The sequence below is a fragment of the Notothenia rossii genome (assembly GCF_949606895.1).
Source record: "Notothenia rossii genome assembly, chromosome: 4".
Classification (NCBI taxonomy): domain Eukaryota; kingdom Metazoa; phylum Chordata; class Actinopteri; order Perciformes; family Nototheniidae; genus Notothenia; species Notothenia rossii.
In genome coordinates, this window is record NC_136902.1 from 12,295,779 (window position 1) to 12,317,594 (window position 21,816).

At 40.0% G+C, this 21,816-nt stretch overlaps 1 protein-coding gene across 3 annotated transcripts in view; it reads left to right on the forward strand.

Annotated features, from left to right (window-relative positions):
* Positions 1–21,816, forward strand: part of dnmt3bb.1 (DNA (cytosine-5-)-methyltransferase 3 beta, duplicate b.1) — a 41,449-nt gene that overhangs the window by 9,534 nt on the left and 10,099 nt on the right. For 2 of the 3 annotated variants that reach the window (XM_079673557.1, XM_079673559.1), the window contains exons 2-8: positions 82–190; positions 11,319–11,469; positions 12,090–12,175; positions 12,261–12,398; positions 14,314–14,475; positions 18,414–18,572; positions 20,260–20,367. In XM_079673557.1, the coding sequence (XP_079529683.1) occupies positions 82–190; positions 11,319–11,469; positions 12,090–12,175; positions 12,261–12,398; positions 14,314–14,475; positions 18,414–18,572; positions 20,260–20,367 (913 nt within the window). The remainder of the gene's footprint in view (positions 1–81; positions 191–11,318; positions 11,470–12,089; positions 12,176–12,260; positions 12,399–14,313; positions 14,476–18,413; positions 18,573–20,259; positions 20,368–21,816) is intronic. The other variant, XM_079673558.1, reaches the window with a different exon arrangement.

Genomic DNA, 21,816 nt, shown 5'->3' on the forward strand with positions numbered 1-21,816 from the left:
CATTGACTGTTGATGATCCACAAAACTAGTTTATTTTTCCTGTTTATTTTCTGAATGTTTCCTGTTTTGTGTCTCGTCCAGGTTTGAAAAGGAGTCAGGACAGCCTCAGGACCAAACCACAGCGACAGCGATGCCTTCCAACAAATACTCTGCTGCGATCATGGAGGAGAGCAAGAAGATAACGGCCGCAGTGAGTCACAAACACACACACACACAACACACACACAAACAACAGCTGCATCCACATGGAAGATATGTGATGTGGATAGAATGATGGAGAACAAGAGAGAGGATTCATAGAAAGATGGAGGACATGAGAGAAGGATTCATAAAAAGATGGAGGACATGAGCGTGGCACACTAGCGTCTTTGTGTTCTCCAAAAATGGGTTCAAGTGTTTTGAGGAGATAAGACACAGATATATTTTCATACACTCGTACACACACTTTTACTCTCAGTTTCACATTAACCCACGCACACATACTTTCACTCACCATCTCATAACTTGCAGGTAAAGTATATGTACACTCAAACACACACACAAGCATACACATTAATAGAAAGATAGATGTGTACAAACAGTAAAGTATGATCGGGAGTAAATAAAGGCAGCCTTAAAAATGTTTATATGTCCAATTTCAGAGCTGCTTATAGTTTTATGTCCACTACTGTACTATTTGGTCTTTAATAAACTGTGTCCGTAATGTGTGTGTGTTGGGGGGGGGGCTCTGTTGTCCGTTACTACTAGTTCCTCTTTTTCAGTCTCATAAATCACTCCATCTCAGAGGGCCACTTCCTTTTCTCCGCCATCTGTTTTTCTTTTCTTTCCTGCATCTGTCTTCATTTTTTTGTCATCCATCATTTTTAACTTTAATAACCTGGGACCCAGCCCATTGAAAATGTCCTCTGTAGTGGACATTTGGTTAACATGCATCTCCTTTGACTCTTTTGAGCTACTCTATCAATCCCTGATGTACTATACAGAGGACATCCTGGTCTTTCCAGCTATATGTCATTGGTTAAAATTGCATACTGGGAAGTTCCTCTTTCTTTTCTCCCAAAATGGCTGGCATACCAAAAACAAAATGTTATAGAAGCGGGAGGAGAAGTCAAATATTGTTGAATAATTGTAATTTTTACCATGAAAATCATATATGTTTTTGTTTATTAACATGTGAGGAACTATATAATTTGTTCTGAAAGCAATTAAATAATTCAAGTTTTCAAATAACAGCCCTTTTATAAATGTCCATTCTAGTGGACGTCAGGACCATCTTCATGGACTTAGTGACTCAATATTGTTGCAGGAGATGGAACTGAAGCAGACATTTTCTGTACCAGGTAGTTCAGGGAGATTCAGATTTTGAGCTCTCAGATGATGAGAGAGATGATGATTTCACACCTGGGATAGAAGAGGGTCAAGAGGAAGGGGGGGAAAGATGCAGGAGGCTCCATGAGCGCACAGATACAGACAGAGAGACAGATAGGGACGAGCTGGAAAGACATGGCCCTCTGTGGGCCAAGAGTAGCACGTATGTCTTATTGTTGTTTTTATTTTAAGTGGAGCCATGAAAAATGAGAATTGCCTCAGGAATGCAAGCTTTGTTTCTATGAGCAGGTCAAATGGAGACCACATCCATACAACTAGTCAAGATGACCCTACAGTCGACTGGAGTCAATGAGGTACTTTTCCCACTACATTGACTACAAAGTCTTCGAAGATCTGGAAAGATTCACCAAAAACCAAACTAGTTTTTGAGTGACCAAATAAACAGCAATGTTCAGATCAATTACTTATTCATGTTTTAAATAAAGGTGAATGTATTATTGTATTAATATCACTCTATAACCATAATACGTTACATAGTCTATCTGTTAATTTTGGCATTTTAAAATAAAATAAAATAAAAAAAGTCTAAATTGCAAGATGTTTTTTTTAACCCTAAATAGGTAGGAAATCACAAAAAAAGGAAATTGGAAGACACTTTTTTTCCTCGGGTCCCAGGAGGTTAATCTTCCTTTTAAACTCCTGTGTTTATTGTTTGCTCATCTCCTTGTTAACCAGTTTAGCTGCCATCCTAACATTTTACGATCCGATGAGTGAAAGCATTCACGTCAAGTTAAGACGCCTTGACACCAAGCAGGTCAATTAATGATCACTTCTTAGATCATACACCCACGTTCATAATAACTGTAGCGGGAAAAAGAGGGCGTTTTATCCTCAGCACTTCCTGTGTTCAGTTTTCACAAGTTCAGTTTCTGTGACATCTTAAATCTAGCAGTGGGGGGAAAATGTTATAATAAGCAGACGTGTCATTAAGAATTATAACAATAAACATTTTACAAAGGCGACCTGGAAACAGGCAAAGTTCTTGGTAAGGTCTAAAAGTGATCAGGACAAAATAAATAGTGCTTTGAAAGTCGCAACTCTTCAGCTTGCAGACTTCATCATGCAATATGGGGGGTTAAAAAAAAGATTCAAAAAGTAGAGCAGCAGAGATATCGTGATTTCATGAACTTAAATTCAATGAAGGAAAAACCAAGGCAGCATTATAATTGCACATATTTCACTGTAGACGTATCACGGACAAAAACATTTTTATTTTAAACAAACGATACATTTAAAGGTGGGGTAGGTAAGTTTGAGAAACCGGCTCGAGATACACTTTTTGTTATATTCCATGGAATGCTCTTAACATCCCGATAGCAATGAATATTTTAAGTGCTTTGACAAAAAATCCATACAAAAATGTAATCTGTGGAAGCCGTAGTACTGTAAAAAGCACGACGATCATTTGAGCCGGCCCGGCAAAAGTAACTGGATGGCCTACCTGCCTGTCAGCCTTCCATCTGTGCACAAACTTATCTCGTGCCCTCATTGGTCATGTGCGCATTCGTGTGTGTTGGAGGAGAGGCTCTGTAAGGAAGTGGCAGATTTTTTCCAGCTGTGTATTTTCAAATTGTAGCTGGTTTCTCCAAAATGACCTACCCCACCTCTAATATCCTTCAAGCTGTAAATGTGATGCATGCAGAGCCGTTCCAATTTGAATAAAAAATGGAATTTCTTGATTAGGGGTGCAACAACTAATCGACTAAAATCGATTACCAAATTATTTGCCAACTAATTCAGTCGTCGATTCGTTGGTGACGTCACCACGTGTGTTTTACGCGCCGTTAAGCTCCAACGTTATTGGTCTTTTTATCGGTACTGGAGACGTTTAAAAAATATATGTCATGTATTATTGCTACAAAAACCAGGGTTCCTGCGGGGTCTTAAAAAGTCTTAAATTTGATAATATGAATTTAAGGCCTTAAAAAGGTCTTAAATATGACCAAAAAAATAAGAAAGGTCTTAAATATGATTTAGAAGGTCTTAAAAAGGATCGGATTTGAAAGGTACTTCTGCGTTGCGATCACGTCTAAATGTGTTTTGGGGGAAATGTCCGGGCTGCAAAGTAACCAGTATGGTAATAGCCTTTCAGTTCCCCCCAACAATTTGTATTGAAATAAATCAACATGGAACCAGTGATCACTAACTTTGTTTCCCCCGGCCCCTTATCGGAGAATACCCAGCTAGTAACCTAGCAGCCAAGCTTCAGCTAGCGGCAGTCAGAAATGGAGGTATCTTCGAATCTACTCAAATAAATATGGGGAAGTGTAAGTTCAACCGTATTTGGTTGGAAAACATCGAATTTAGTACTTAGTCGAAACCAGTGGAGGAGAACGTGTTTGGAGCCCGCTGCACCTTTTGCAAAATAAATTAGCGTTTGTTTTGCTAATGTAGCCTTAGCTAGTGCAGTGTTATCTAGTGCAGTAGCTCCCGCAACAACACCGGGGGACCTCCGGGCGACGTCAACCCTAAAAGCGGAGGTGCTGTGGACCTATATGGCGACGCTAAATACCGTAGTTAAACACCAATCATACAACAGCAACGATGAAAGATTTTAGCCACAGCAGCAGAGCTCTGAATATAGCTCTTGTCACACACACACACACACACACACACACACACACACACACACACACACACACACACACACACACACACACACTAGGGCTGCTCGATTATGGCAAAAATCACGTTAGAAATCACGATTATTTTGGTCAATAATTGATATCACGATTATTAAATATGATTATTCATTGACTTTGAAAACATCCATTTATTGAACTTTAAAACAAATAATAATTTGAACAGTATCTTTTTAACTGTTGGTTACCCTGAACGTATAATTCAACGGAAAACCTTTACAAAAATAAATTAAATAAATGATAATATCAAAATAATAAATACCAATAAACAAGATCAATAAATATTTTGGAGCGAACTTCCACAAGCTACTAAATATATATAAATATGATAAATAAAAATAAATTAGACTAAAATTAATAAGATCAAATATGTTGCAGTGCACTGTCACAACCTAGCAAAGCTAAATTATCGTTTTTCGATTATGTTGTTTTCGTATTTGTGGCAGGCAAAAATCGTAATTGCGATTAAAATATGATTAATTGCACAGCCCGAACACAGACACACACACATACACACTTTTTGTCTAACACGCTAACACAGTTCTGTGTACTGTTATGCTCCTATGTTGAACATGAATTAATTTACTTTGTAAGTAATTATGGGACGTATTTCTTCTTTCATAGCAATTTTCCTTCATACTTTCTTGACGTGAAATAGGTCTTAAATTCTATTCTAAGTGGTCTTAGAAAGTTCTTAAAAAGTCTTAAATTTGAGTAGGCGAAACCTGCAGGAACCCTGAAAAACATTATATCGCAGTCTTAGTGTCGCCAACTCGTTTCTAACATGCAAAAAGACAAACAAATGCGTCTATGATGTATTTTCGATCAGACGAGATCTCTCCCCCGTCTGTGTGCGAGGGGGCGGGGCAGTTTACACACACGCACACTGCGGAGATGGAGGAGAGAACGCGCTCCGAGGTGAGGTTAAACTTTACCCGTCTCGAGGTGGACAATGCTCGTTGCCTAAAGTGCAATAAAAGTTTAGCATGTAAGGGCGGTAACACGAGCAATTTGTCTAAGTATTTAGCAAAAGTGCACCACATCCAGACGGAGGAATGCACCGGGTTCGACTGTCTTTCTAGCAGCTCTGTAGCCCCATCCACGAGTAACGTCTCCACGTCAGGTGTTATGTATGCTAGCAGCAACACACAGAGTTAACTACATTATACAAACATGGGTTAATGATTAGAGGTAACTGAGTTACTCTTTATTTTTGTTAAAGTTTCAGCTATTCTGTTTACAGTTCTGTCATCAGATTATTTAATACGATTTGTTAAAACACTGTTGTTTCTTTTGATGTGAAACATTATTTATTTTATTTAAATAAAAAGCTATGTTAATTTTGTTCAAAATTTGTTAAGTTAATTTAATAATATATGTATTTTTGAATCAAGTATTCATCTTTATTGTCTTCATTGTTAGTTTCCACATGCCTAAAACAACCTCAAACTAAATCTAAAAGTTGATGGCTAAATAAGAGCATTTGAGAAATTGTGCAAGGCATACAGTAATAGTCCGAATAGTCAATTAATCGTTTCATTAATCGATAGATTAATCGATTATCAAATTAGTCGTTTGTTGCAGCCCTACTCTTGACAAACATCACGTAATTTGAGTTAAGGATCCAGAACAGCTGCAAATGACACCATCACCTTTTTATGAATGCATTCTGGAGAATTCAACATTAAATTAAAAAGCAGAGCAGTGAAGATATCCTGAGCTCTAATACTTCAGTAGATATCATAAATACTGCATTGATACATACATATTCAGTCAGACAATTTAATACCCAGAGGAAGTTTAAATGTTGATGTCCCAAGTTAAAGTCAAGAGGCCTCAGACAAACAAAATGAAGACCCACCTCTTAAATGTTGCTTTATTAAGTAAGTCCATGCATAAAACAATATTATTCTCAAAACAGAACAGACACTTTATTTAATAAATATGACTTCACTGATTTCAAACTCAACTTTGCAAGCTTGCATTATTGTTGGGACTTGCAGCATCACTGGACAAACACCTTTTAATTGTTAAAAAAAGATAACCCTCTCAGACCTTAAACCCCCCCTTATTTGACGATTTACTGCACGCTGTGTTTTTGGAACAGCGTTGTCCAAGTGTTCGCCGTAGGCCTGCGTTTCTAATCATTTAGGCCTCGCTAAGAAGTTTTGACAGCGCCGCGGGGCAGACTGCTGCTCGCCAGGAATGTGTGTGTGTGACGTAGGTTGATAAAATCTGCACAGTGTAGGGATTTACTGCTGCTTTACCAGTCATAACACACACACACACACACACACACACACACACACACACACACACACACACACACACACACACACACAGCAAAATAGAGTGCAGGATTCATGTTCATACACTTGCCACTGTTGTAGTAGGCGAATATCTATAGTTGCCGTATTTGTGCTATAAAAGACAGGAAGGGGGGTGGACGAGGGTAGAAAATGTTAATTCGTGCTGCTTTAATGCTTCATCAGGCGTGTTCATGTCTGCAGGAGCAAAGAGAAAGAGGAGGAGAAATGATTGATATCCAGGAAGGCAGGTTAATAGAGCATGTTGACAGTCACACAGCTAGCTTTCCGACATCACATCCAATTTATACTCACTTATGGAACGAGAGCAGTTGGAATAAGCAATAGACATTTCCCACAACACTATTCTCGCATCCTGGCAGTACTCGAGAAAAAAAGGAGAGGGGATCACTGCTTTTAAGACGAAGAATATAAGGAAAGTTTGTTACTAAAAATATGTCATGAAACAAACTGCTCTTGCCGTTGTTTTGAAGAAACAACGGCAATTCGTAGGGTTGTGTCTGAGCTCCCTTTCTCGTTGAACTTATGGCACATTTCCACTGCAGTGCGTAGAACAGTTTAAGCGTGCCGTGCCAAACCCGGCCCGTTTTTTGTTGCGTTTCCACTAAGGGTAGTTCCGGCTAACGGGTACTGTTGAACAGTTTTTCTGGCTCTCCATCAAATCCAGGTTCTTTCCGGGCCAACAACCGGGCTGAGTATGCTAAACTAGTGAGAGAATCGCTGGCAAGGGGGCTACAACTACAACAAAATGAACATATTTGACCGTGATTTAATTGTAATACACGTTTCAAAATGATGCCGAAGTAACAACATACTGATACCGGTTAGTAAAAACCATGAATTAATGCTTTGACAAGTCTGCAGACAGACGGCAGGCGAAAAACCTTTTAAAATGCGTGTTTTCTAAATGGAGCTTGGCTAAGCTAACGTTGTATATGCTCCAACCGTCCACACTCACAACAACGGCCTACAGACATAAATAAACCAGCGACTGTATTCGCCATGACACAGACAGTCTGTGGTTTGTACTTGTTTAACTTTCGTCTAGTTTCTGAACAGATATGAGGGGCTGTGAGCTCTGAGTGCTAACAGCTAACGGCTGATGTTGGTGTTGTGGTTCGCATAGTTACTGCTAATGGAAACGCAGCATAAAGTGAGCCTGACATACCAAGGCCTAACTATACCGTACTAAGCCGTGCGAGGCCCTGCAGTGGAAATGCGCCATTAGAGACCTTTTTTGATCCTCTTCTTTAACCAATGCAGACTTGTTCTGGTTTAGTACAGACTGCGAGACAGAAAAATATTTAAACACAACAAGTTGAAAGAAAATATGAGGAAGGATGGTTGATGCAGAAAGGAAAAAGGGAACGAGAGGGTTTCATTCAGTCTCAACTTGTCCACATTTTATAGAGGACATATTATAAAAAAACTTGTTTTCTGGTGCTTGACCAGCTTCCTTTGGGTATTTGAAGAGCTCAGACTGAAAAGTCTGATACAATGCATGTATTCACAGTTTCTGGCTAAGGCATTTTTTCTAAAGAAAACATGCAGCCGACAGTTGGTTTTGGGGTTCAGAGGGTTAAGTTGAGATTTTCTCATGTTTTATTGTGTTTGTTAGCGTTAGCAGCGGAGTGTCTGTGGCAGCCAAGGCCGCTGAGAACAGCTGTGCTGCGGGGATTCAGATTTCCTCCAGCTGTGATCCTTCATCCCAGGCTGTTGAATTTCAGGGAGGTCATGTCCTCTGAATCTCACTTATGATCCTTTTTCATGCTAATATTTTCAAATGTAAGGCTGATGAAGAGAGACATGTCCATTTTTATACCCAAATGACACCGGAATTGTTTTATTTTAATACCAACCAACATTTTACATCAGAATCCTTTGACTGTAATTGAACAATTCAGTAAAAAATGGGACTACATTAAATTACATGTCACTTGTTAGACACTTTTATCCAAAGCGACTTCCATACTCAATACTGTGGGCAATCCCCACAGGAGCAATTTGGGGTGAAGTGTCTTGCCCAGGGACACAACGACATGCTGACTGCAGTTCAGGTTTGAACCTGTGACCCCCTGATCCAAACACCAAAGCACAACCCACTGCACCACTAACCCTCCCACATCTGGCCCGAAATTACTTTTGCATCCTGTCTTTTAATTTGATAATAGGCTTGGATACTCTGCAGCTCCAGTCAAACTGCCAAAAGTCAAAATGCCAATCATTCTCTGATTACAGCTTTTTAATTTTTAAACAGGGATTTTTTGCGATTCTCTGTTATTATTTATGTCCCTAAAGCATCACTTTTTTCTGCTCCCACTCTCACTCTCAATCATCTTGAACACACACCTTATGCACAGGTTCATGGAGTTCATCAACAGCTGTGGAAATTTGGCATCACAAGCACTCACACACCACATGCATTCCCTGTTTTACGATGTTAAATCACAAACAGCTTCAGATACGCTGGGATTTTCCTAAAAAGTCGGCACATTCTCACTATTTTCTCATCTGTTGCACAGCTGCTCCGTTTCTGTCTTCTCTCTAATCTGTTGCAACTTGGTATTGTATAACATTAAATGGGACCAACGATATTTTGTATGCAACATGCATTGATTTGTATTTATTTATATGTTTAGAGAAATTGCTGGTATAATATTGTTTAAAGGATACTACTGAAAATCTATGCAGATGGATTACATAAAATACTTGATTTGATGTCAAATTCATGTGAGTTTGACAAGTACATTAGTCATGTTAGGATAAAGCCAAAAAAAAAGCGGGACCCAAAAATGTGTTTAATGTTTAAAAACAGCCATAACAGCTTTAACAAATATGTCAGAAATGTCAGTTTCTAAAACTCAGATATTCATCTTCATGCTTCCTGCATGAGCATTCAGTCGCGAATGTTTACACACACACACACACACACACACACACGCATTAGCAGACATAGTGTATGTAATGGCGCATTTCCACTACAGGGCCTCGCTCTGCCTCGCTCGGTATGGCTAGGCCTCGTTAGGCCTTGTTAGGACTGGCTCACTTTATGCTGCATTTCCATTACAGTTTAGTAGCTGGGGCAGTAACTATAGTAACGCAGTGTAGGCGGAGCCGTGACGTCATATTCAATTAAAACCACAGAAAAACAACATCAGCCGTTGTTAGTGCTGTTAGCACTCAAGCTCACAGCTCCTCATATCTGTTCAGAAACTAGACAAAAGTTAAACAAGTACAAACCACAGACTGTCTGTGTCATGGCGAATACAGTCGCTGGTTTATTTATGTCTGTAGGACGTTGTTGTGAGTGTGGACGGTCGGAGCATATACAACGTTATCTTAGCCAATCTCCATTTAGAAAACACGCATTTTAAAAGGTTTTTTGCCTGCCGTCTTATCTGAAGACTTGTCAAAGCATTAATTCATGGGTTTTACTAACCGGTATCAGTATGTTGTTACTTCGGCATCATTTTGAAACGTGTATTACAATGAAATCACAGTCAAATATGTTCATTTTGTTGTAGTTGTAGCCCCCTTGCCAGCGATTCTCTCACTAGTTTAGCATACTCAGCCCGGTTGTTGGCCCGGAAAGAACCTGGATTTTATGGGGCCAGAAAAACCAGGAAATAGTACCCGCTAGCCGGAACTACGCTAAGTGTAAACGCAACCAAAAACGGGCCGGGCAAGGCACGCTTAAAGCGAGCTCCGCGCTGTAGTGGAAATGCGCCATAAGTGTGTAAATCTCCCTAGGTGTTACCTAAATACAGCACTATATATAAACCTTTTGTACTCGGTCTTCCTCTAATCTGGGCATACAGAAACAGGAAAATTACATGGAGTCGGTTCATTAAGTAGGATGTCATAAGTGCTCTTCTCAAACAGATGACTCACTGTCACTTTAAGCGAATTCCTCTCGGATTCATCACCTGCTTTTATTCCTCCGAAGTGTTTGTGTAGAGTCAGAGGGTTTACCTCAGGTGGACATGAGGGCGTGCCAGACAGTCTCCAACTTGTCAATGTGTCTTTTCATATTGGCTCCGCTGCAGCATTAATGTTTGATTTTGCACCTTTAAAAAAAGCAGCAGAGTGAGATTGTTTCATTAATGAAAACAACATATAAAGCATAAACCGTAGAGAATATACAATACTAGATCATACAATGAGCTAAAACCTGTATAATGGAAATTCCCCAGGAGGTTCCAGTGACCCAGTTGGAAAGCCGTGAAAAGTTAAGGTTTAGAAGATTTGTATTAACACGATTGGACATGTTGAACACGTTCTCATGCATGTTGGCTAACACTGTTTGATTATATTAAAGGGATATCATGTAACAGTTTCATGCTGGCGTCATACCAGTGTAACCCCAGGCTCTGATTATGCATTACATCCTCAACTCGAGAACAGGTTTCATCTGAGGATTTGGTCATTTATTAGATATTAGATATTAGATATTAGACATTAGACAGCACATCAAACACTCACTCGTAATTTTCTGGGCAGACAGGCAAAGGCTATATGGGTTTGTTTTGTCACTGGACAAGTTCATGTTTGAGTCTTTCTCAATTTCTCATCAGCTGTTAAAAATCTTAAGTTTCAATAATATTCTTTATTTTGCTTGAAACAAAAACTCTGAAGTCTCCTGAACAACACAACAATAAAGGTGTTATTTTAGCTTTTATATTTAAACTTGCTGCATTTGTTTCTGCAGTTTTAGCTGATGGCTCTTAATTGAACCTAGATTCCTAATTAACCCATTTTAAATGTAAAAATAAGTATTCCAAACAGCATTTTCTGTGACTGAACACTAGAAATGGCGTTCTACTTGTGCTTAACTATTTTCACTTTGCTTTTGCTCATTGCATATTTTTTAATAATAAGTGAGGCCTCTCTTTGGCGAGCTGGTGAGATAAAAGTATATTAATCATCTTCCCTGACGTTATTCTCACTCCTCTGTCATCAGGCGCCGGTTATTGGAGTATCGCCTCCAGCTGAGGGCCAATCAGAGAACGACAGCGGAGTGGAGCTGACCAATGAGAACAGCCCTCTGACTGCGGCTGAACCGCCATCTCCCTTCAGCCCCAAGCAGAACGGAGACGCCGCCTCACCTCAAGGTAACACACATATACACACACACACACACACACACACACACACACACACACACACACACACACACACACACACACACACACACACACACACACACACACACACACACACACACACACACACACACACCTATCCAATCTACAATGTAGCCTGGTTGCACCTATTCTGGAAGTATAAGGGAAAAGTAAAACACAGAGTTTTTGTAGCCTAAACAAACTTGAACCAAGATGGAAACACCTCTTTATTATTTCAACATTTTCAACGCCATTACACTACAGCTTCAATCATTCAGTTTTTACCTTTCATAATAAAAGCCCAACTTAAATCCATTCAGCATTTTGAGGCAAATCAACAATGGATTTTGCATCTGCTTTCTCATTTTATATAGCAAGCACTGAAGAATTTTCATTTACCATCAACAAGCGACATCAACATAGATTGTGATATCTTTAAGGCTAGAATGTAACCCTTAATTTTTATAGTGTCGTTTTGCTTCGGACATGCTGTGTTACAGAAGCAAAACAACAAAGAATACAGTATGTGACTGTCTAGCCCGATATCTTGAAAATATTGGGTTTCTTTCGGGCCATCTGTCGAACCTTCTGTTGTTTTCTCTTCTCAGATGGTAACCAGTGTTTGGAGGGAAGCAGGAAAAGAAGCAGGAAGAAGTCAGTGGAAGAAGAGACTACCTGGGACTCCTACAGCAAGGTAAGACACACACAACTTACATAGAGGAAGTGTGTAAAAAAGCGATTTCTTGGAGAATTAATTTACTGTGTGTCTTTGTTTCCAGAAGAAAGCTGCAGGAGCGCCTCAGTTGAGTTTGAGGCAGACGCCCCGACCCAGGACAATCTTCCAGGCCGGTCTGAAGCCACACACACACAACAAACCTCGCAGACAGAGCCGAAAACAGGAGCACATCATGTTACTGGTAAACACACACACACAAACCGTTTTCTGTTCTCCCCAAATATTTCCATTTCCAAAGGCTGTGATGTTTATTTTAAAACACATTTTTAGTAAGCTACATTTCCTGCTTGTTTGTGCTTCCAAATGTGTAAATAATCGGCTTCCTGCTCATCAGCCAGGATAAACACAAACATGTTCTTTTGACCCTTCATGCTTGCTGTAGTTACTGGTGCTTTTGCAAAGCAGTGGGAAAAAAAGGGTTTAAACACTTCAATTTTGTTTTTTATTTCCCCACATCGTGGTGTAAACAAGAGGAATGTGTCCAAATCTATTGAATGGGGTTGAAAAAACCAATACGTCTTCCTTTTAAACCCTTGCACATTTAAACTGTAAACAGATTACAGTAAAAAAACTTGGCTGTGTGTTTTCCTTTATTTATTGTTAATTGCCAGTAACTCCTCTTCTATGAAATCTGATCTTTTTTAATATGGTTTTGGACTGTATTTGATTACACATTTAAAACGCTCTTGATAACAGCTGGAGGGCAAACCTTTTACTTGTAAGTATTCTGGGTGTTTCTCAATCTCGAGTAAAGCTGCTCCAGAGCCACTAGTGCAAACATACTACGTCATCGAGTGCCGCCGAAAGGACTGTTCCAATGTCCAGCATACTTGGAATCCTACCGAGCCCGACGTACTTTGTTTGGAGGAATTTCGAGGATGCACATGTGTAGACTCCACGGTCTTAAAATCCCCACAATGCTTTGCGCACAGACCAGCGCACAAAAGGCGGGGCCTCTCATATGACGCACACCTTTACACTTGCTCGCCTGTTCCACTCTTCGTTTTCCGAATGCCAGGAAGGATTCTTGCCTCGCTTCTGAAGCAAGTGACTCGGAAGACATGTGCTACCAAGCAAGCGTACTCGAGATTGAGAAACACCCACTCTCTCTGTGTCAATCCATTTGATGCCATACTGATGCCCTGGTTAGATGCAGATACAACACAGAGTTGAAAGCAAGAACTGAAATCACCTTTGAAGAAGCTGCCGTGTTTAAAAGGGGAGATTACCTGGAGTGTGTGTGTGTCTTTCTGTGTGTGGCCAATATTTGATCTGTGTTTGCTGTAGCTTGTCGTCAGGTGTAAAGTGCTTCTCACACACTAAAGCTGTTATTTCTCTGTCATTGGGCAAACATTCCATACAAATCTTTCATTTTGTTATTCAAGTGGCACTTTTTTGGAATAGGCAAATTAACCAACATCATTTTTTTTAAATACAGTCCTGTTAATGCAGCTCTTCTTCTTGCAGTAACAGCAACCTGTACAAGTACTACTCGTTCTTTTCAAACCTCTTTAAAGTGACACACTGATTAGCTAGCTTCAATATCAGCATTAAAAAAATATGTAAAGAACATGTTGCTAATAGTTTAGCTCGCTGCTTAGCCGGTTCTGGTTTGAAAAGTTGCTAATAGTTTAGCCTCATTTTAACTTTAGCCGTGAGCTAGCAGCAACCGTTAGCCGATGCTTCAGTTAGCATGAGGTGTATTTGTACTTGACTGACCTTTTTGAGCCACGCTTGAATTAGTTTGTCTTCCTTTTTTATGCTTAGTACAGTTAGTGAGGGCAGCTACAATGCTGGAATAGCAGCTTTTCCACCAATTGATTGATTAGCCAATAAGACCGTTCTTACTCTGAAATTAGAGTTTTGTAAAAGCCTGAAAAATGTGCCAGGAGAGGAGTTGAAGAAGTCTAGTAGCATGCTGAAGGTTTATTATAGAATATTTGCCAAATGACTCCCAAAAGAATACTGCTTACCACGGCTTTAAAAGCTCAGGGAAATTATATCTGAAAAGAAAAGTAGCTTTCATGTCTTTCTCTATATTTCGCTCTCATTCCTTTAAGTCTAATAAACCTCTCTTTTATGTCTCCCTTTGTCAGTCTGGAAGGGCTGGAGGTGTTGGAAGTGTTCCCCGGGTGGCTGCGGTTGTATCCGGCAGCGTTCCTAATACCCCCCATATGGAGCTGATGGAGCAAAACTCCAAGGACTCGGCTCAGAGCATCAGCACCTCGTCCAGCTCTGAGATCCAGCCAGAGTACAATGTAAGATCTGTGAGAGAGAGAGAGAGAGAGTTTGCAGGGGGAAGGACGGGGGGCTAGATTCAGATAACAGAACTAGAATCTAAACTCATAGGGGCAGATAGAGGTATTTGAAGATCTTCAAAGAAATGGATAGAAAACCCACACAACAGGGTGTCTGCACTGAAGGTGTTTAACATATCCTACAAAGCAGTTTTAAAAGCAATACTGCGAATAGTTGAGTTTATAGGTTTTTAAATCACTATTTATTAGATAAGAAGCAAAACATGTTTCCAAATAACTTGGTTCTCGTTGAAGTATATGTGTATGCCCACTTGCCCAGTGCTTTCTGCATCAGTAGATTTGAGGTTTTATGTTTAATTTTCCTGCACATTTCAACCAATTGTTAGCAATCGCGGTATCTTAAGTATTTGTTGTTTTGAAAGGCTACATAGTCATCTTAGAGTTGGCTGCTAAATTCTTCTTTTAGGTAGCGCTCCTGCAACATGGTTTATATTAAAGAGCATGTACTCTGAAGTTTGAAGTAATGCCATGGACAGGATTAAGGTATTCTCTTAAATAATACAGTAAAGTGCAGCCTTTCTGAGCACTTTCTTAACTTGAAGCACTCCTGTGAAGGCTTAAGGACTGCCAAAGGGAAAGAGAAGGAGAGAGAGAGAGAGAGAGAGAGAGAGAGAGAGAGAGAGAGAGAGAGAGAGAGAGAGAGAGAGGACAGCTGTGTTGAAGCAGGAGAGGCAGCATCTTTTAGAAAGGGGAAGTGGAGGTTTGGCAGTGATAGAAAGAGGGGAAAGTGAACTCCCCTCTCAGACCTCAGAGCCTCCTCCACCTGGCCTTGTGTTGGTGCAGGTGGCCCCACACCCCCCCACACACACACACACACACACACACACACACACACACACACACACACACACACACACACACACACACACACACACACACACACACACACACACACCAACACATAATCTGGCAGTATTTGCTCTGTATCAATAGCTTCTTTCAGGTCACGAAGACCGCAAGGGCCTGTGTATTTGTGTGTGTGTGTGTGTGTGTGTGTGTGTGTGTGTGTGTGTGTGTGTGTGTGTGTGTGTGTGTGTGTGTGTGTGTGTGTGTGTGTGTGTGTGTGTGTGTGTGTGTGTGTGTGTGTGTGTGTGTGTGTGTGTGTGTGTGTGTGTGTGTGTGTGTGTGTTGTGTGCATATCTGCATGTCCGTCTGCACGTCTCAGGTCTGGGTGCACACTGTCTCTCAGTACACAGGCTTTCTATGTGTATGTTAATGCGAGAGTAAGAATATAACAGAACATTTGTATCAAGTACTGTGCTTGAGTACAGCTTTGGGTTACTTTTACTTTAATTGATATGTTCTTGTCATGAAATGTTCTACTCCACTACAAGAGTTTGAGTATAAAAGCACATTTTTATCATCATTTAAATATTTATTTGAATGCAAAATACATTTCATGATCCTACTTTCCTATTTCAAAATGTTAACATGTTTTATTTAGTTGAGGTTCATTGTTAAATTGTTATTGGAGTCTTAGTTTCTGATGCCACATCTCACTAAATGGAGAGGATACCAATATAATTGTCAAATATCTACTAGCATAACATTCCCAAAGGAAAATGTTTCTGCATTAAGTACTTTTACTTTTAATATATTTTTGTATTTATCTTACATGCCTTTACCCTAGTCACATTTTCAATCCAGGACCACATAGTATTTAACGGAGTGTGAATACTTCCTTCACCACTGGTTAATGTGTGTGTTTAGGTTTGTTTTCTCTGGACCCAGGCAGGACTCAGTGGAGCGTAGCATCCTTTAGAGGAGTCGGACTCCTTTACAAAGCCTAATGGGTTTTTCTCTCTTAAGGCGGACTGAAGGATCACATATCCTGGGCTCAACTTGGATTTGTTTGCAAGCATAGAAATCCCACCTGCTCATAAATCAGTACACATAACTTGAGAAAGAAAGGAGGCGAGATACAAAAAAAGGTTTAATAAGGGTATTACCGTTTGAGGTTTTCTTTGAAGACTGAAGTGCAAGGCAGACAGCAGAAATAATAGAAATACCTAGGCAAATGAGATTACAATGAGTTTTCAGACAGCTGTAAAGTGACTTTGTTATCCTTTAAAGATCTGCCTGTTTAATCTTGAGACAATTTAATCGATCCTGCGACATATATCGATATTTTGTTTCCCGAGAAAGTATCGATATTTCAGCCGCGGGTATCGATACATTAAGTCCCATTCAAATCCCCCGTGTTCCGCCTGGCACCCTGCTCGCTGCCCATCCCCCCCCCCCCCCACCCCCCCACCCCCGTTCGCTTTGCATGAAGAGTGATTACGTCAGCCACCCGGGCCGCTAGTGTCGCTGTAGAGCATTTCTAGATACACAGACGCCGGTGTCTTCTTCTCGCAGTGAGTGTGAAGCGGTTCAGGAGAATGGCGGCAAACATTAACCCAGCACCTTCGTGCTTAAAAGCAGATGTGTTGGAGCACTTCGGCTTTAAAAAGAAGAAGGAAAGCTACAATTTAGATAAAACTATGGCGGTTTGCAAGCTGTGTCACACAAACGTGAAATACTCTGGAAATATCACTAACCTACGAACCCACCTACAACGTCACCACCCGGACAAGGTAATGCTAACTTAGGAACTCAAGAAGCTGCGGTCGCGGCGTGACCCAAAACAAACCGTGCTGGACAGCGATGGCGGTTGTTCATTGTGATACTGCACTTTATGTACTTACGTTTCAAAGGCTTGTAAGCTACAGTTTGCACTGTTTCAATAAATGAAACTCATTTTCTCATCACATCTTTTGATTCATTTTGTCCAGCATTTGCAAGCTGTAGACTCTGTCTAGTCAGAGCCATATATTGTATAATTGATGCTTTCAGTTTTCAGTTGAATTAATTCAATCCAAGTCAATGGAACACTCACAAGATGTCACCAAAATCACACTGTCCCTTTAAAATCTTTCAGAAAATGGTGTAAGTGTATCGAATTATATCGAATCGTATCGTTGGCTGAATATCGTGATATATATCGTATTGTGAGCTGAATATCGTGTATCGTATCGTATCGTGAGATTAGTGTATCGCTACAGCCCTAGAGACAATTCAGTTTTGACTCACGCAAGGGAAACTTCCTATTGTTTTTCTTTCTTCCACATAAAGGTAAATGTCACGGTCAGCTGTGAAGTCCAGTTTTAGATTTTACATCTAATTTAATACCAACATACTTAAAGTGTATTGTTTTTATGTCAAGTAGGGTACAGGAGATGTTTCTTTCCTCAAATGTTAGCTCGTATTCTCACACTAATGTGTCCGTTTTCCAACAAAACATTTGATTTGGTAGTCTGGAGTAGAGAGAGGGAGGACTTTCCCAAAATCTTTGTGATATCTTAATCCACTATAACATTTTTCTGTGATTTGTGTTTGTGTTTTAATTAGTTGTCTTCCTATCTCCTTTCCTCATGTTAAACGCAGTTAAACTACTTTTGAAATAGAATAAAGCTATTTTCATTATCTACTCATTCTACCCACAGAGGGTTATCATAGATATAAGAGAAAGTTGGAATGGTTCTTCTAAAATAACTCTTGTTTTCTCTTTTAAACATCTTTGTCTCAGGCCAAATTTTTTCGAATTGGCAGACTAAAATATGGTCATGGGATTTTCCGTCAACCCATCCATCTGAGTCTTCTTATCTTCATGTTTCCTCCTTTCTTTAAGACAGGCTAACAAGAAGTTGTTTTTGCCAAAGTCTCCTGTTATCTCTTCTTTCTCCTTTTCACCTCCAGTACCAGAGAAAGGGGAGAGTGTTCCCAAAAAGGTCAAATCACTAACTTGGCCATCATCTCTCTTTCTGCACTTCACAAGACCTTTTTTTGTATCAGTGGCCTTATTCTCTTCTCATGTGTATTCTCCCTCCATCTTTCAGGACAACAAGGGGTTTGGCCTCGGTGAGCTGGTGTGGGGGAAGATTAAGGGTTTCTCCTGGTGGCCCGGCATCGTGGTGACGTGGCGCGCTACCGGCAAACGGCTGGCCAGCCACGGCATGAGGTGGCTGCAGTGGTTTGGAGACGGCAAGTTCTCTGAGGTGAGGACCGAAAAGGAAATTGTAATGGAAATGTACTGAGACTATATGTCCTAACAAAGAACTGTATACTGACAAAGAACTGTCCTATCATCATCACCTTAAATTAGTCCTGGAGACATTTAAATATCACACTATTTCTCATCACTAACCCATTATAGATATTATGAGGAAATTGTTAAGTAGACTATTGGTGCTTTCACAATATATTTCGTAACAACATTTATGATAAATAATCCTCAGTAATGTGGATTGAATTAGTAAATGGGTGATGGCAGTTTGACGATCATGTAGAACAGTTGGGTTGGTTCAGAAAATGACTTCACTTTACTGTAATCCAGCTTTATAAAACCAGGAATAGACACTTATGGCATTTCACAATATCCAAATGATATGTAGTCTCTTATCTTATTAGACCCTCCAGAAAAACGCGGGCAAAAATCCTTGATTATGCGGGCTACAATCCTTGATTATGCGATTAAACATGCGGGGTCTTAAGTGATTTTATGCGGTGAAATTGCGGGAAGTTAGGAAATATGCGGAAAGTTGCGAAATAGGCTAAAAATGCGGGGGAAAAGAATAAACATTTTTTTAAATATTGGGCTGTCTTATTTATTCTCTCTCACACACAACCTGCCACTAACGTTAAACCCCTTTACTATTCAATTAAACACATTCAATGTTTATTTATTGTAAAAGCAATTGGGCTATTTTAATCTCACACACACACACACACACACACACACACACACACACACACACACACACACACTTCTCCGCCTCATTCTGTTTTCATTTACTCGTTCGTTATCTGACCAGCTTCAATCTTGTAGGCTACTCACTTCGTTTCTTGTAGCCCTCGAAAGGGTTTTGGAGGTTGATCCCTCGGTGAACGGGAGTTGAATGGCTTTCTTGTCCGCAGCAGCAGAAAGCATTTTCGAATGTTTGAATGAATCAAAGTGGGTCGTCACCGTCGATTTTCTCTTATGCTGCAACACACAGTTGCACGGGGTGCAGACTAGTTTCCCCCCACTTTTTGCCCGGTCTTTAGTAGAAATGTTCGTTGGTAAATGAGCTCTATACAGTGTTGTTTACATTCTGTGATGCGCGAGCTGATGACGTCACGTCAAGACGAGTTAACTTTTTTTCTTCTCAACTTTGTGTGGAAAAATGCGGGGATTATGCGGCCTTTTGATAAATATGCGGCTTTTTTAAATCTGCGCCATTTTGCTGATTATGCGGTAAATTCTGCGATCACAGAATCGCGTTTTTCTGGAGGGTCTATCTTATCAATATAAAATTGATATATTGCCCAGCCCTAGTTCAAACTGTGGGAGAACACTGTTGTCTGACCTGTGTAGTTCCTTGGTTTGCTTCATTTGTCCTAGCTAGTTAAACGTGGTTATTTGTATCACTTTTGGTTGTTGTTATTATCTTTCTTGAGCAGTTGCCCCCATCCTGCAACCACAAGGTTCAACGCTTTCCTATAAAGCTATGCAGCTAGAGGTTTCTCTGTGTCGGTCACTGCAGATTGATTCTGTTTATTTAAACCCCTCTGCAAGAGTTTTATCTTTAGTAAACATAAAAAGACATGTTGTTGGTTGACAAGTTCAGCATTTTTGTAGGAGGGACGGAGAGGGACATTTTTTTAAAGTTGTACTTGGTGTGATGCTGTGTGTTTTCTCTCCAGGTTTCTGCAGATAAACTGGACTCCATCACCGCCTTCCCCAAGTTCTTCAGCCAGCCTTCCTACACCAAGCTGGCCTCGTACCGCAGGGCCATCTTCCAAGCTCTGGAGGTGAGTGTCAACGTGTGGAAAAAACACTTAGTCGTTACTCGAACTGTCTCTTTCTTCTCCTATTTCCTCTGCTTCTACTTCTTCTTCTCCTATTTCCTCTGCTTCTTCTTCTTCTTCTTCTTCTTATTATTTTTCCTTTTCTTTTTGTCTTTCTTCTTTTTAGTTATTTTCCTATTTCATCTTCTCCTTGTTTTTTTAAGTGTCTCCAATTATTTTGACTGTATGTAGTTTTGTGTGTGTGTGTGTGTGTGTGTGTGTGTGTGTGTGTGTGTGTGTGTGTGTGTGTGTGTGTGTGTGTGTGTGTGTGTGTGTGTGTGTGTGTGTGTGTGTGTGTGTGTGTGTGTGTGTGTGTGTGTGTGTGAGTTTGGGTATGAGTTTGGGAGGTGTTAGCGGCTTATTACGTTAAAGATCTGCTGCAAAAACAGGCTGTTTGAAAAAAAAAACTGGTTCAAGAATGTTTACGGTTTGTGTGTGTGCCGTGCCAAATAAACAAACACAGCATGTGCATGTCTAAAAGAGGTTCCTACTCACTATCACTGTCTCATCATGTCATGAAATGAGATTGAAGAGGGGAAAAAATTATAAATGGCAAAACGAATACCTTTTGTGCATTCACGCAAAAAACTCCAAACGTGTGTAAAAGACAGACAAGTCCTAACTTGTGTTTGGAAACCCCTCATAAGTTTTACTTTCTTTCTTTCGTTGCACTTTCGTGTTTTTACTACAGTGATGTGTGTGTTTGGTAGGGCTGCTCAATTAATCGTATTTTAATCGTATTTTAATCGCGATTACGATTGTGTCTTGCAACGATTACGAAAACAACATAATCGAAATAAAACGATTATTTTTGCATTATTATTATTATTAATTTCTTTTTCTTTTTTTGGTTTTTCAGTTGAATTATACTTAAAGTTCACGGTAATCAACTGTTAAAAACATACTGTTCACATTTTTTCCAATAAATGGATGTTTTCAAAGTCAATGAATAATCGCATTTAATAATTGAAATTACAATTATTGACCCAAATAATCGAGATTATGATTTTTGCCATAATCGAGCAGCCCTAGTTTTGGGGGGCTCTTTGCCTGTAGGTGTCTTCTTAAAGACATGTAGTTACAGAGTAGTGTTTCTGTCAGCGCTGTGATTCAGTGCAGACACTCTGACTGCAGGCCTCTTCATGCTGCTGTTGTCTCTCTCTCCTTGTGGCAGTGCTTTGTTTTCATTGCTTCGTTCGCCTTGTCCATATAATGTCATCACTCCTCAACTGTCAGTCAGATGTCTTCAAAAGATAAAATAACTCTTTCTCTTTTACTTTATCTCAATCTGTCAATCTTACGTCTGTGTACTTAAAGGATTAGTACGGAGCCCTGGATGGTTCATAGAGAGAAAAATTAATAAAACAAGGCCATGTTTTATTAATTTGCGCGCACGAGATGTAATTCGTGGCC